General features: G+C 38.3%; 1 protein-coding gene across 7 annotated transcripts in view; it reads right to left on the minus strand.

Moving 5' to 3' along the window:
* The window catches only part of SCG3 (secretogranin III), a 79,745-nt gene that overhangs the window by 35,036 nt on the left and 28,578 nt on the right, over positions 1 to 16,131 (minus strand). For 4 of the 7 annotated variants that reach the window (XM_081508270.1, XM_081508269.1, XM_081508272.1 and 1 more), the window contains exons 4-10: positions 10,062 to 10,143; positions 9,236 to 9,415; positions 6,975 to 7,185; positions 4,926 to 5,069; positions 4,214 to 4,266; positions 3,672 to 3,717; positions 3,362 to 3,577 (exon numbers count right to left, since the gene is read on the minus strand). In XM_081508270.1, coding sequence (XP_081364396.1) covers positions 3,362 to 3,577; positions 3,672 to 3,717; positions 4,214 to 4,266; positions 4,926 to 5,069; positions 6,975 to 7,053 — 538 coding nt within the window. In that variant the 5' untranslated portion in view covers positions 7,054 to 7,185; positions 9,236 to 9,415; positions 10,062 to 10,143. The remainder of the gene's footprint in view (positions 1 to 3,361; positions 3,578 to 3,671; positions 3,718 to 4,213; positions 4,267 to 4,925; positions 5,070 to 6,974; positions 7,186 to 9,235; positions 9,416 to 10,061; positions 10,144 to 16,131) is intronic. The other 3 variants (XM_081508273.1, XM_081508274.1, XM_081508276.1) reach the window with 1 other exon arrangement.

Below are 16,131 nucleotides of genomic sequence, written 5' to 3' on the forward strand. Positions count from 1 at the left end.
AAGGCCTTTGAGTCCTATGTACTAGAGTGACTAACGAGCAAGAAAGTCCCTTAGAAAACCCTGTAAAATCAGCTCCCCTCCTGGCTGACTGAAAATTGGGTTCCTCATCCATTTTTTCCAGAGCAGACTCGCTGTCACTTAGGTCTGATTTTTCCATTTGTGGGTTGCAAGTCAGACTCTGGGGAATAAATGAAGCAGAAACTGCCCAGGTCTAGGGAGAGGCAGAAGAATTTATTTCCCTTCCCATTTATCCCTTGGGATCTGAAAAAGGAAGAATAGTGGTTGCCTGCTGAAGCTGGAAAATAACTGAGATGGCTGCTTTTCAGTTCATTTACTTCACTACAGGGAGAACATTAGCAAGACTCTAAAGAAGTAGCCTCTTTCCTCCCCACACTGCTGGATTCTCTGGAGCCAAGAATTCAGATCTCCCCTAGTACAGCTTGGCTAGACGGGGTTAATAGCTGAACTGTGGGGCAATGCTTCTTGCCTTCCATGATTTCCCCTGCTCCTCCACGATAGAAAGGATTACTCAGAATGACTTCTCTACTGCTCATAAAGGGGTATTTCACCCTCCTATATAGACCTCAGAGGGGAAACAAACATGAGTTCAACATTTATAACTTTTTTCTTTTTTTTTCTTTTAGTTTATCTATTTTTTTAACTTTACAATATTGTATTTGTTTTGCCATACATTGACATGAATCCACTATAGATGTACATATTTTCCCCTTCCAGAACCCCCCTCCCACCTCCCTCCCCATCCCATCCCTCCGGGTCAGCCCGGTGCACCAGCCCTGAGCGCCCTGTATCATGCATCGAACCTGGACTGGCGATTCGTTTCACATATGATAATTTACATGCTTCAATGCCATTCTCCCATATCATCCCGCCCTCGCCCTCTCCCATAGAATCCATAATACTGTTCTATTTATCTGTGTCTCTTTTGATGTCTCACATTTATAACTTTTTAAAGTAGCTCCAGTTCTAAGTGGATATAAAAGGGCCTTGTTCCATCATCTGCCCAGTTGAGTTTGAATTTCCAGCAACTAATATGGCACTTAACATTCATTTATTCCATATATTAGTATTAAAGTCTTAATAGGGGCTAGGACTGGAAATACAGTGATAAATAGTTCAGACATGGTCCCTAACTACACAGAGCTTACTGTCTAGCTCATAGTCTGATACATAGTAATTGCTCAATGAGTATTTGTTTGGTGAATGCACAGAGAATTCCCAAAGCACTAGTTCTTAAAAGAAACTTAGAAAAATCCTAAATCACACATACTGTAGAAAACATCGAGAAGCAGAGTTGTTGGGTTCTCCAGCACAAGCTCATTTAGGGGTTTTCTAAAGGTGTAAAAGTGCCCTGCAGAAGTTAGGCCCCTTGCCCTCTCTACTAGGATGAACGTTTGCATGTCTCTGAGGCTCTAGTCACCTGAGTGGTCCCAAACCTTCTGGTTCCAGGATTACCAGGGTATGAGAGAAGATTAGTAATTTACTCATAAACCATTCTCTCTAAGAATCTTCTATATATACTCAAGTGGACTTAAAATGACCCCTAGAGCAAGCCTAGAGCCATCAGGCTAGCACTTGATAGTTCAGAATCTATTTGGGATATTAATAAAATATTGAGCAATGTTAAAAATAAGTTGTTCAAGTTAGTGATCAGATCACAAACAGATCTACCTCTGTCTGCATGCACAACTCATCTGACCAAAACACAGTCAGACAAACATTAGATGATTTTTACATTTTTATTAAATGGTCAACTCAACCCAAGTGGTTAAATCTGTTTCGCAGGCAGCTATACCTAGTACCTATTTATTGCTAGTCCAAATGTTTTAGGTTAAAAATAGTAGAATTCAAAAAAACTTTTTCATGTAGTATGCAACATGAAATGTATAAAAATATAAACCATCTCCCCTACCCTGTACATATACAACACAATTCTTCTCAGGCTATGATATCCTATAAAAGTCTAATTAGCAGTTGTTTTCTGGCAGAGATGATCAGTATAGTTCTCTTGTGGCCCATGGAAGAGAATTAAGACATATAAGAAAATCTATAGTCACTCTTAAGAACCAGTACTCAGAATGGAAGACACACTGAGGAATTGAGGCAGATCTCAATGCCTCAGTACAATATTTAATTTATTCCCTCATGTATTCCCTTATTTGTGTATTTGTTCATTTATCAGTTCATGAGCTCCAGACACTAGGACTGCAGTCTCTGTTCTCAGGGAGTTTTCAGTTTATTTTAGGAGAAAAAGATAAATCATAAGTAGTCATACTCAGGGATGTAAAATTATAAACCGCAATCAGTGCCATGATGGAAAGAAACAAGGCTTCTATCAGATCATGTGCTGGATAAACCAGAGAAGTAGACAGTCCATTTAAGACTGTAGATGCCACATTAAGGATTTTGGATTTTATCGTGAGAAATGGGAATCTATTAGCAGGTTTTATGCCAAAGAGTGACATGCTCATATTTCTGTGTTGAATAGATCACTCTGGCTGCTACATGAATAAGCTGGAGGGGGTCAGAGCAAATGCTGGAAGATCCATTAAAAGATTTTGCTGTAGTTCAAGTGAGATATGATTGGAGCTTGGAAAAGGATGCAGGTGATTGGTAATAGAGAAAAAAAATTGAGATGACACATAGGATGTAAAATTGATAAGACTGATGGATTAGAATGTGAAAGGTAAGGAAAAAAATAGTTTGATTCCTAGATTTGTCTTGAAAAATAGGATGTATATTAGTGCCTTTCCTAGAGGAAAGAAGGCTAAATTACAAGGTGTATAGAGATTATGAGTTTAATATTGGACATGTTAAGTTTGAGATGCTTCTGAGACTTCCAAGGGAAGATGTTAAGTTGGTAGATAGATAGTTAGAGGTCTATAGTTCAGAGAAGTCTGGGCTAGTGATATGAGACATCAAGATACAGATGGATACTGAAGCCATGGAAAGGTTTGAATGGCTAGGGAGACAGGGCATAGCTAGGAAGAGAACACTGGAAAGGGAGTAATAAATATTTTACCTTGGAATGTGTGTGTGGGGGTATTTTGTTGATTTAATTATATGGGAATTATGATATTTTGTACTTATAGCTAAAATAAATTAGAATGTTAAAATGAATTCAAAGGACCCTTTAAAGAGACAGTAAAACCTGGGCTTCTGTGGAGCTGGAATTGTGCATGATATCAGTTAAGTTTGGGCCTTTTCTCAATTTTGGACATGGACTAATAAAGGATTGTGAATGTGTAAGAGATATTTTCAAAGTATAGGACTTTTTCTTACCTATAATGGGAAACTACAGATTAGAGAAAATAGGTAGCAAAAGTTATTTTTCTTCATTTACCTTGAAATTTACGGTCCAGTCCACTCTTAGTAGAATCATAATCATCAATCAGTCTTCGATTTTTGGTTGAATCAACGTCTTCCACATTCAGTTTATTATCATTTGGGGAGATTTTTATAGGTTGTCTTTCTTTCTCATTTTTTTCCTTTTCTGTTATGGCCTTTAGCAGGTTCAAGTTATCAACAAAGGAATAATTGCTTTCACCTGGCTTGTTTTCTGGAAGAAAAGCCCCCAAGCCCAGCACATCCATTTTAGTTAAGCTTCTCACAGCCTACATTATTTAAATTAGCATCAACTAATTTCTTATTACCTGGAGGGTATGTTTTTTTAATTTTGTCTGCTTCTGCCTCAGCAATCTGTGAAACAAACAGGAAATAGACCTGGTTTTAAATCATTGCTCTGCCACTTACCAAATACGATAGCTAAATAATTTAATCCTTGTGGGATTTAGTTTTATTGTTTATAAGATATAAATAATATTTTTTATCTCAAAGTATTGTCATAAGGATTAAATGAAATAAAGAACAAATAGTCTATAAATATTAATTCCCTTCTCTGATAATATTGGTAAAAGATAAATCTCTGATAAATTAAGAAATCTTACAATAGAGTGGATGTGATGTTGAGCTTACTGGGTTTTTATGCAGTCAGCTCTTTATTTTATATGGAACTCTCTATATTCAACTGTCAGGACACAGAAATTACAAAAATTATATTTCCCATCATAATTTCAGTTACTTTATTATTAAGTTTTGAGGTCTGTGAATTCAAAATGGCTAAAAGGTCACAGCACGATTACATTGAATAGTAATAACTAAAATAAAATGGAATAGCATTTTACTTCTGACCTACCTGTTCATTCAAAGGTCTTTCTGCACTTAATTCTCTATTGTGTAGGGGTTTGTCTAGAATAAACACACACAAATGCAAATTTAATTGTGTATTTGAAAGATAATGTGTCTCATTAAATAAAATCTTCAAAAAAGAAAATAGAAATATTTTTGGATGACTGTGAAACAAAAATATATATTAACAAAAATTATAAGATTATACAATAACAATGATTATCAGCGTTGCCTTGCTTATTATCCCAGTGTATAGAATTACACTCTTTTTTTTTTTCTGATTAGAAATCTAACAGAGTTCTAACACTTGGTTTACCAGCTGTTTTCAAGGAAACAGCATAATTTGGACTGGAATTGTTGGCACATTAAAAGCTCTTTTATCACACACTGAACATGTTATGAACAGAAAATCTGAGAAAGGTTGTAAGATGACTAGGGAAAAAAACAAACAAACAACGAAGCCACTTTAATAGGCGGAAAAGCCACCCCCTCCCAATTTCAAAATAAGATTTTTCAAAACAACCCGTTACTGCTCTATCACTGAAAAAGCGAGGAAAATCTGTCTTCTGGCTCTAAGTTCTAACTGATTTCTTTGTCAGTGTGCATGGATATCATGTGATCAGAAAATGAGGCACGGTGATACACAGCTCGCGCGTTATATCAAGCTTTACCTTCCGTAGCAAAATAGAAGGGAGATGGGAAGAAAAGGGTCCACGTACCTTGGCTGCCTGCCGGTTTGGGGAAAGCTTGAATTGGGCTGCTGTGGAGTACCAATACCACAATCCAAGTGCCAGTCCAAAGGAAACCCATTCTTCCACGCTTGGCTTTGGAAACAGCCTGGCGCCGGACTCCTGGAGCTGTAGCTTTTGTTATGAATGAAAAGGAGGAGTAAAAACAGGAAAAGCTAGGAGAGTGGGCGCGGGAAGGGCGAGTGGCGGGGATCTGCGTCTAGTGGAGCTCTTCTGGGCTCGGGAGTAAAGGGATTAATTAGACAGTGGGCGCTCGGGACTCAGGTCCCCAGGTGGAGGAGAGCGCTGTCCGTCCCAGGGGTGCTGAAGTTCCTGTGACAAGAGCGGGCAGCGGGTCGGCTCGGGCGTCGCCTTATTCTCCCTCCCTCCTTGAGAGGAAGTGAGGATGGAAGCGCATGCTCTCTGAGAGTCAGAGGCGGGAAGGGATGGCGTCAGCAATTCCAAAGGTACTCCAATTCCCTCCACGAATGGAAGCGGGGGCGGGACGACAGACGGGCTAGCGTATTTTCTGTGCCGCAGTCCTAGGGCTGATCCTGCAATCAGGGTCGTGGACATCAATGTCCTAACCTTTCAAGTAAACGTTACCTCAGGGACCAAGTGCCTTCTCTGCCCGTGCACCTATTAAGGAAAGCTAGATAACCTTAGGCAAAGAGTTCTGCTTTGAGATTATTCTGGGATATCTTCTCCAAAAACTCCTTCTTTCCATTCCACTTTCTGTACCTAAGACAGATATAATTCTTATATTCTTAGAAAAGCTGTGCCTTTTGTGATTTGGGTTGACACACCAGGGCCCTCTTAGTGCTCTTGTCTCAGCTCTATGGAGTCTTTTGAATTGGGATATTTAGGGAACATTCTTTCAAATAGATTGCTGCAACACAGTCACCCTCCTAGATGCTGAAACAGAACACACACACAAACACACATCATTGCTTGTTCGCCTGAGTGAATATCCTCAACAGTCAGGGGTAGGTGAGCAGCAGGAACTAGTTTCAATAAAAAAAAAATGTCCCTTTCTCACCATGGGAAACCCCTCTTCAAAGAAAGAAAGGAAAAAGGGAAAGGGGAGGGGGGGGGAAGCTGCACTTCTGTAAAATTCTTCCCTGGGATTCGATTATGTCTAAGAACTTGGTTGTTCCAAGGTTCCTTGAAGAGATAGGATAGTCATGAAAAGTATTTTTCATCATGACCAGATCAGGGAGGTGCTTCCTATATTTTGAGAATATTTCCAGCAGCCTAAGATTATTGCATGAAACGAGCTAGCAAAAAAGACTTTAAAATAATGAATACAAGCAACACTAATAATGTGAGCAGGGTGCTGAGTAAGTTGTTTAGTCTCTGAGTTTTAAACAGATCTTGGACGCTTTCCTTTGGACTGTGGCATGCTGGGAACTAGTCTGAATAGTGACCAAAGAGAAGAATTCAGCACAATCAGGCCTTTGATTTCTGTATCCCTGCTTTTCAAGGAGCAAGTTAGTTGTTCAAGTACTTAAAAATAAACAAACAAGCAAGCAAGCTAACAAATCTCCCTCATTCTGAAGGGCTTTGAGTTTAGATATCACTCAAATACTTTAAGAATCTAAAGAGTACTTTGGATCTAGCACCTACTGTAAAACAAATAGTTGTCAAGAAACAGTAATGCAGCCTTGGGGGCAGGGTCTGAGTTCCCCCTCAAGGGAAACACATAATATATTTGAGCTCTTCTGCAGAACTAAAACACCCACCAAATTGAAGATGTTAACTACTTGATGGAGCACTCTTCATTCCAGAGAAGGTCACAGCCTCCCATCATCACCTAATGCCCCCTTTGCCTGGCAAAGCAATAAAGCTATTTGTTTCTACCTTACAATAAATAAATAAGTAAAGCAAAGAGTTGTTTCTTGGCGGTAATGACATAACATTAGTATCTCAGTAGGCTACATTTGAAAAAATTAAATCTCCCAATTTAAAATCCTATCCAAGTGAAGGGTAAATTTCCTTATTTTCCTCTTCCTTAACACAGAGGTGGCAGGCTCTGTTTACCTTGCAATGTAATTGTGGAGAACAATTGAATATGTGTCTTGATCAAATCATTTTGTTTGTTTGTTTGTTTTAGCTTCATGGTGCAGCATGTGGGATTTTAGTTAGGGATCCAATTCTTGTCCTCTTCTTGGAAGCACAGGGTCTTAGCCATTGGACTGCCAGGGAAGTCCCTTGATCAAATCATTTTATGCCAGGAATGTTTTGACACAGCCTAAAAAATAAGATGTGAAGTATTTTTAACTTTTAAGAAACATTACCAAAAATTTGGTGAAATAGCCATTCACGGAGATTTATTCTGTCACTGATCTAATCCCTCAGCTTTACTCCATCCTATGTCCCATCCTTTAACTTGCCTCTACCCATAATGTATGTTTGCAGTTGGGAGGGTCTCAGGATACAACTAAGGTAAGGGATGGCTATTAGACTTCCCCTGTGGCTCAGCTGGTAAAAAATCCACCTGCAATGTGGGAGACCTGGGTTTGATCCCTGGGTTGGGAAGATTCCCTGGAGAAGAGACAGGCTACCTACTCCAGTATACTGGCCTAGAGAATTCCATGGACTGTATAGTCCCTGGGGTTGCAAAGAGTCGATCGACTTTCACTTTCACGGCTATTGAGGACATTGCATTGCTTGCCAAAAATGAAAAAAGTATTTGGCTTTTCCCTATCATTTGCACTCAAAGTGTTAAATCTAAGAATGTGTTACATTTCTGACCAAATGAACTGTGGAGCATGGGGTAAACTCTAAGGCATGAATTAATCTACATTTCTCAGTCTTATGGATGTTTTTTACCAGACTTAGTATAGGTCTATGAGTAGAGTAATCCTAAATTTCATTTATTCATTCATTCACTTAAGGGATATTTATTGAGCACTCAGAATGTACCAGGTATTAAGATAATTGCCGAGTATACAAAGATAAGTAAGATACAGTCACTGCTGGTTTTATAGCCTGAGAGAAATGACTGTGATTATAACAAGCACCACCACAACTATTTACTGAATGCTTTTCATGTGCTACACATTGATGTCACTTAAATATAAATGAACAAATAAACACAAGAGTGTTTATGGGTTCCCTGTTGTATATACAGAATTCAGGTGGAGTGCAAATAATGGAGTGAATGATCAGGAAAGTTTTCAAAGAGAAGATCTCTTGTCTTAATCATAAAAAGATTAAAATATTCAATTGTTATGTATAAGCACACCAGAAACACTGAATAATATAAAAAAATATATGTTGAAGTTGCAAGACAAGTGTCATTGAAGCAGATCAGGTGATTGTGAAATAAACAACATACAAGGCACAGTAACTTCATCAGTGTTACACATGGATTGATCATTCACTGTAGAAGATGCCTTTCAAGTTTTGGCTTGAAGATGGAGATATTTGAAGTTGTTTAGAGAAAATTTTATATTATTATTGCATGTTGTATTGCAGAAAGTCTCAAACATAAAAGGAGTAAAAATATTGAAACAAATTCCATGCATTCATTACCCAATTTCAATAATAATTAACTCATGACCACTGTTTTTATTTTATATTCACCTGTAAAAATCCCAAACTTCATATCATTTCACCCACAAGCATATCAGTATGTTTACCTAAAAGATAAGGGTTCTTTTTTCCTAGCATGATTGTAATACCTTTATCATGTCTCATAATAATAATACTTCACTATCATCAAATATCCAGCCAAGTTCAGATTTCCCCACTTGCCTTATAAATATTTTTACAGATGGTTTGCTTAGATCAGAATCCAAACAAGGCCATACATTGCATTTGTTTGGCTTATGAAAGACACATATCAGTATAAGATATTGTAAGGTTTTCTTTTCATTTCCCAAGACATGTTAGTTGCTTCCTTAGAATACTGTGCACACTTCCAATACAGCATGTATCTTATTGTGCTGATCTTTGTACACGATTCTTTTCATTTCAAAAATAATAAATATACATTGAAGGAAAAATTCTGAAAGTACAGTAAGCTAAAAGGGGAAAAAGCATCTGATAGAGATAACCCCTGCCAACTTTTGGCATATTTCCTTTTGGTGCATGTTTTTCTAAGAAAATGTTTTATACATATGTTTATAAAATCTTATTTCTCACTGTATATGTATCTGTCTATCCCACTAATCTATGAACTCTTCAAGGGGAAAGGTCTTATCTTGCTCACCCTTCATTTATCAGCCCTTCTTACAGTATCTGGAAATCCATTTGCTTAAGTAAATGAACGAAGTGATGGAGGCTTGTCTGTTTACCTTTGCTCTTCAAAAGCTGAGACTATGATGGCTGTCCCACACTGGATGATCATGACAGTGTTGCAGTTCCAGGAGCTGTCAGTTCCTTCAAGAGCTGTTAGCCACTCTGTCAGCATGATTATCCACTCAGCATTTTCTCAACAAAGGAGTAGTCTTGCAGAAGAGGTATTCACATAAGGACTAAGAATAGAGAGACAGAGCTGGCAAAAGCTTTTACAGCTACAGTTATAGGCATAGATTCATTGCTGTTAAAAACATGTTAAAAAGGATGCCAGCACTAGAGATGGCTGTTGGTGTGGCTCAGACGAGAAATGTGGAATCTGGAAGTTCACCATAAGATGGAAATTGAAGTAATCAAGGATGAAGAAAATGAGCAAATAAGACAACTGAAACAAGTGAGGACTTCCCTGGTGGTCCAGTGGTTGGGAATCTGCCTGTCAACAGGGGACATGTGTTCCATCCCTGGTCTGGGAAGATTCCACTTGCTGCATGGCAAATAATCCTGTTCGTCACAACTACTGAAGAGCCTGTGCACCACCACAAGAAAAGCCACCACCATGAGAAGCCCACTACGTTAGTGAAGGGTAGCCCTCCCTCTCTGCAATTAGAAAGCCCAAGTGCAGCAATGAATACCCAGCACAGCCATAAATAAATAAAACAAGGAAAGTGAAAGCATGGAAATGAAAAAAGTATATGAAAAAAGAAAATGGGCCCAAATGACAAAATATGATAGGTCACCTACAGATAGCAAAGTGCCAGCACTGAATCTGAGAGTGGGAAGGACGAGAAGGTGGCTGGATGGCAAAGTTTTCTGTTGTTTGCTTACCTTGTTTGTATGATGACTAAACCAGATTGGGTCAATCATTTGCTCCAGTGGTCATGGGAGGAAGAAGTGAGTCATACAAGGGCTTTCTCCAGAAAAACAATGGTAGAGCAATTTCCCAGAAGGAATAGGGTGAGCGAGTAAGGCAAACAAAACAACAGATGCTCATTACATCATAGACTGTAGTATTTAAGATAGATTAAACATTACTGAGTAAAAATATCAAGTTTCCTGTTATCAGTATGATTCCTATCATAAAAGTTGTGTGCAGGTGTATGTGTGTGTTCATAAATAGTGACTTGGAAATTTTATTTCCCATTATGTTTATCCCATTATGTCATTCCTAAAGGAAATCAGTCCTGAATATTCATTGGAAGGACTGATGCTGTAGCTGAAGATCCAATACTTTGGCCACCTGATGCAAAGAACAAACTCATTGGAAAAGACCCTGATGCTGGGAAAGATTGAAGGCAGGAAGAGAAGGGGACAACAGAGGATGAGATTGTTGGATGGCATCACTGACTCAATGGACATGAGTCTGAGCAAGCTCCGGGAGCTGGTGATGGACAGGGAAGCCTAGTGTGCTGCAGTCCATGGGGTCGCAAAGAGTCAGATATGACTGAGCAACTGAACTGAACTAAACTGATTATGTTTATAGTGGTTGCCAGGTTAGGACTTTTTCTTTGTTAATTAGGCAGTTGTAAATTCCTTGAATTTTCAACATGTGTATGTACTGGTTTTATAATCAGAAAAAATAACTCAATAAAGCAATATAATCTAGATAAATAATTTTATATACTAAAAGATATTCTATTACGTTTCAGACGCTCTGGAGTCTTTGGGCCACAACTAGAGAGAAGCCTGCGCATGGCATCTAAGACCTGACACAGCCCCCAAAAAACTAAAAGTTTAAGTCTGATCAAAGATATGGGTGGGGCCTGGACAGAGCAACATGGAGAGGTGTAGTGGCCTGCACCTGGTCACAGGTGGGAGACATTACCACTAAGGCCTGGGCCTGGTGTGAGGTGACAGGACTGTGGCCTTCGGTAGAGGATGCAGCCGAGAGGAGACAATCTATTAATAACAGGGAGGGAGCCAAGGAAATAAATCTCCTGGCACCACTTTCCTTTCTTCCAGTCATCTCCTACAAGTGTCCCCAGTGGCTGAAATCAACCAGAGACCAGAGAGGGGGGAGTCACCAAGACAGTCCTTGGAAGTCAACCTTCTTGGGTATAGAGCAGGGCGCACAGTGAATCTAGGGCAGGGAGGGGGAAAAAAATTGAAAATATCCACTTTATGTCTTCTTTGAAGCTACTCCACTCCTATGGCCCTTCACATTGTTCCCAGAACACGGTAAGATTTCCCTTGACACAGGACTTTTGCACTTGCTTCTGCCCGGAGTGCTCCTTCACAGACCCAGCTCCTTCTCATCCTGGTAAATGTCCCTTCCTTAGACAGGCCTTCTCTGATCAGTGTCCTCACTCAGCTGTCTCCTGTTACACCATTCTTTTTCTTTCTTAACATTTATTACAACCTTTAATAAGTTTGTCTCATTGTCCATCTCCTCCTCCAGACTATGCAAGTTCACTAAGGGCAGGAATTTTGTCTTTCTTCTATTCTAACACCTGAAACAGAGTCTGGCATCTAGTAGGTGCACAATAAATATTTTTTTAAATGAACAAACAGATAACCAAGAAAATTCTAAAATCAAATGAAGGGAAATGTCTTACATATACTAAATTATAAAGCTACTGTAACAAGAACATTTTGACCCTGGCATGGGAATACAATACCATAGTCCAGAAATAGAACCACTGTAATAGCTTCCTGACTGTTTTCCCTGCAATACGGTGATTCACTATATGATAAAAGTATCACTTAAAAATCAGTGGGGAAAAGATAATTCATTCATAAATGATATTGGGATAATTCACTAGCAATATTTAGAATGATAGATGTATTCCTTATACCTTCATTAAAGTAAGTTGCCTATAGATCAAAGATTTAAATATGAAAACATGAAAAATGGTGTGATTACTTTTATGATCTTGAGAAGAGAAATGCTATTCTAAATATTACAGACAAAACAAGACATAAAGTAAAGGAATGATACATTAACTACCTGATTTATTTTTTATAAAGTATGTTATAACAAGTTTGAAAAGTTTGCAAAAATAAATTTACATAATATATAAAAAGTTCTTAATAGTCAATAATAGAATAAAAGTGGGCAAAGGACACAAACAGGAGCTGGCTTGAAGTAATCCCCAATTACAAACTCACAACAATTTTAGCATCAAAATAATGACACAGGAAAACTAAAAGTAACACACATGAAAATAAGCCAGGAGTCCATAACAGATACTTAGAAAGGAGTAGGAGGAGTTGAAATCCTTCTTTACAGAAGAACGCAAGCTAACAAATTAGGAAAGAATACTAGAACTAGAAAATCATCACTCTGCAACCTCATATTGCAAAAATTATCAATGAATTCTAAAACAATTAGGTGAGAACATTTCCAAGTTTCTAAAATATTACTGCACAGATTACTTGCTAAGGCAAAGAATATGTTTACCTTTAAGATGGATTTATTTGGTAGTTACCAGTTTAATTTGGCGATGAAACTTAGCATCACTCCTTATGGGACTTGACATTATATGCCTCTTGAAAGGATGTAAAATTAAGTACACAAGCACCACTATCAAGTGTTCAAACTATTTTCAAAGATGCTGGTTTATTTTGCCTGGAGTAGAATCTGAACATTGGCACTGTAAGTGTTTAAAAATTTACTGTAGTATGCAATCAAGTTAGACAGCAAATCACTAAATATTTGAAAGGTAAATATTGATACCTCTATGAGTTATTTTGGAATTACATATGAGAGTCCTAAGAAGAACATAAGTGCAATGGAAAATCATCTTCCTGATTGTCGCAGAGTTTCTCAGCCAATTTATCTTTTCTAAAGATCATCTCTCTCCTCTTTTGCACTATTATAAGCTTTTAAATGAATATGAACCTTTAAATTATGTCATAAAAAGAAATTATAAGAAGTTCTATAGGTCAAAGATAAATGTTATTAAGGATTTTTGGCATAGTATTTTAATTAAAAAATGTGTACATCTGTCCTCTCACTGCTAATATGAATACTATTAGAAAAGGAGATTTCACTATTTAAGTAATATTTGCTGTGACAGATGACTTGCTAGTCATGGGGAAAGGAAGGATGCGTTGTACTATGTAAGAATCGGGATGTCACCACACATTGTGTGATTCTATGTGAAATGCCTAGAATAGACAAGTCTACAGAGACAAAATAGACTCGTGTTTGCCTAGAGCTTGGGGCTGGTAGTGGCTGGGAATTGAGGAGTGACTACTGATAGGTATGGGTTATCTTTTGGGGATTATGAGAATTACCTGAAAGTCATTATGGTAATAGTTATACAACTCTGTGAATACACTAAAACCTACCGAATTATGCACTTTAAGTAGATAAACTGTTTGGTATATGAATTATATATCAATAAAGATATGATATTAAAAAAGAATCAGGCTGTCATTATCCAAATCTAGGAATAAATCTTAGCATCACAAACAGTGGAATAACCACACATATGAATGTTATGGTACGACTGGAAGTATCTCTGACATAGTCTTTGAAAAAACGTTTATTTGAATCTAGTCAAACTTTTAGATCTAAATTCTAGGGGATCTTTAATTCTAGGAATAAATTCTATATTTTCACGAAGAAGAAATGAGACACATATAGATGGAGAAAAATTCTACCAGAAAACTCTTCTAGCCTACTCAGCAAGTCATTGTTAAGGAAGGGAAAGTGGATGGAAATAGTTTCAGATTTCACAAGACTTACAACATGTAACAGATGCAATGGATGCTATTTTGAGCAAACCAACTAGGAAGAAGATTTTTGATACAGTTGGAAAATTCAGGAATACAATAGATATTTTATCATATAAAAAGAAGAATATTACTAATTTGTTAGAAATTGTGGTTAGGAAATGGCAACCCACTCCAGTGCTCTTGCTTGGAGAATCCCATAGACGGAGGAGCCTGGTAGGCTACAGTCCCTGGGGTCCCAAAGAGTCGGACACAGCTGAGCAACTTCATTTCACTTTTCACTTTCATGCATGGGAGAAGGAAATGGCAACCCACTCCAGTGTTCTTGCCTGGAGAATCCCAGGGACGGCGGAACCTGGTGGGCTGCCGTCTATGGGGTCGCACAGAGTCGGACACGACTGAAGCGACTTAGCAGCAGCAGTAATTCCGTTCCTGATAAGAAGCCAGGTCAATGTGAGTTAAGGGGAAGTATCTCAGGCTACAATGTTTCTCAAATTTTAGTGGACATAAAAATCACCTAGTGATTAAAAAAAAAAAGACTGAGTAGATCTCAAATTGTCTTCCCTCTGGTCTTTTAGTTGTGTGAAAAAATATGTTATTTAAAGTTTAAGCCACATTTAGCTGGGTATACTGATGCATTCCCTGGAGGAGAGCAATGGCAACCTACTCTAGTATTGTTGCCTGGTGAATCCCATGGACAGAGAAGCCTGGCAGGCTACAGTCCACGGGGTCTCAAAGAGTCAGACAGACTGAAGCAACTTAACACAGCATAGTACTGATGCATTCATCTGAACGTATCTTAACAGCCCCACTTTCATAATATCATTTTTCAAATTTAAAAGCAGACACAAGTCGTAAATGAACCACAAGTGTGATGGAGCTGCTCAAAATAAGGAAATGCTATTTTAGACTCATCTAATACCAGCGTGGTACTCAGATTAGTTCTACTTTTCTTGGTTATACCACATCAAATTATTCCAGTTTTTGACTTCTTAAAACGGACATGGAAAAGCAAGAACTTACGTAAGGATAATGAAGAACTTAAATGGAAAATTTAAAGATTGGAGAGACTTGTTTTTAAAAAAAGACTTGCTCTTTAACAACTGAATTCAAATATTGGACGCATTACCATATAGACTTACTTTGTACAAGTCTAAAAGACAAAATGACCCAAGTTATTCAGAGGTATAATTTGAGACCATATAACTGTAGGCATTTTAATGATTAGAGCTGTTGAATGATAAGAGTTGCTTTTGTGAGAAAGGGAGAACTCCCTGTCCTTGGATTGTTCAAACAGAGGATGGTTGTCTTGCTATGAGGAATATTGTAATAAAATGGAAAATCACAGGAGATGACCACTAGGGTTGCTTCAACTTTGAGATGCTCAGCTTCAGAGTAATTTTGCAGCTCCACCTCCATGCTGTGAGAGGCTCAGGGCTTCCTCAGGCTTCACGCAGCTGCCTTATTCCAGGTGCAGAGGTGACTGGGCAGCGACATCTCTCAGCAGCTTTTAATCATCACGGTAATGAATCAGAGCAGGTGTCCTCCAAGGTTATTTTTAGCTGTAGCTTCCATGGTAACATTAATATTCACTGCTAAACATCGTATAGTGAGATGAGATTACCAGTTTTTCAAAAGGATGAAACTCAGGAATAGCCAAGTGGAAGAGATGCATAGGGCAAGGAACGGGGAAATAATGTGAAGCTTCCATGCTCTCTGAGCACACCACTGTCTCCAAATCTCCATGCATTCACCAAACCAGAAGCTCTTATAATCTCATTTTTAATATCTACTAATTGAGTAGGCATAAATTGGGTGTATCATTTTTAAAAATATTAACACTGTGATTCCATAGTACTTTATTTCATTATTTATGGCTGCCCTGGGTTTTGATTGCTGCTCGAGGACTTTCCCTAGCGGCAACAAGTGGGGGGCTACTCTCTAGTTGCAGTGCATGGGCTTTTCATTGAGATGGCTTCTCTTGCTGTGGAATGCAGGCTTCAGTAGTCATGGCTCATGGGGCTCTAGAGCAAGAACTCGGTAGTTGTGGTGTGCAGGCTTAGTTGCTCTGAGGCATGTGGAAATCTTTCTTGACTAGGAATGGAACCCACATCCCCTGTATTGGCAGGCAGATTCTTCCCTGGACCACCAGGGAAGGCCCAAGTATATATATATTTTTAAGGATTTATTTTCTTGATAGATTTCTAGGAGGCAATTT

Source organism: Giraffa tippelskirchi, chromosome 7 (assembly GCF_054371585.1).
Source record: "Giraffa tippelskirchi isolate mGirTip1 chromosome 7, T2T-mGirTip1v1.2.pri, whole genome shotgun sequence".
NCBI lineage: Eukaryota > Metazoa > Chordata > Mammalia > Artiodactyla > Giraffidae > Giraffa > Giraffa tippelskirchi.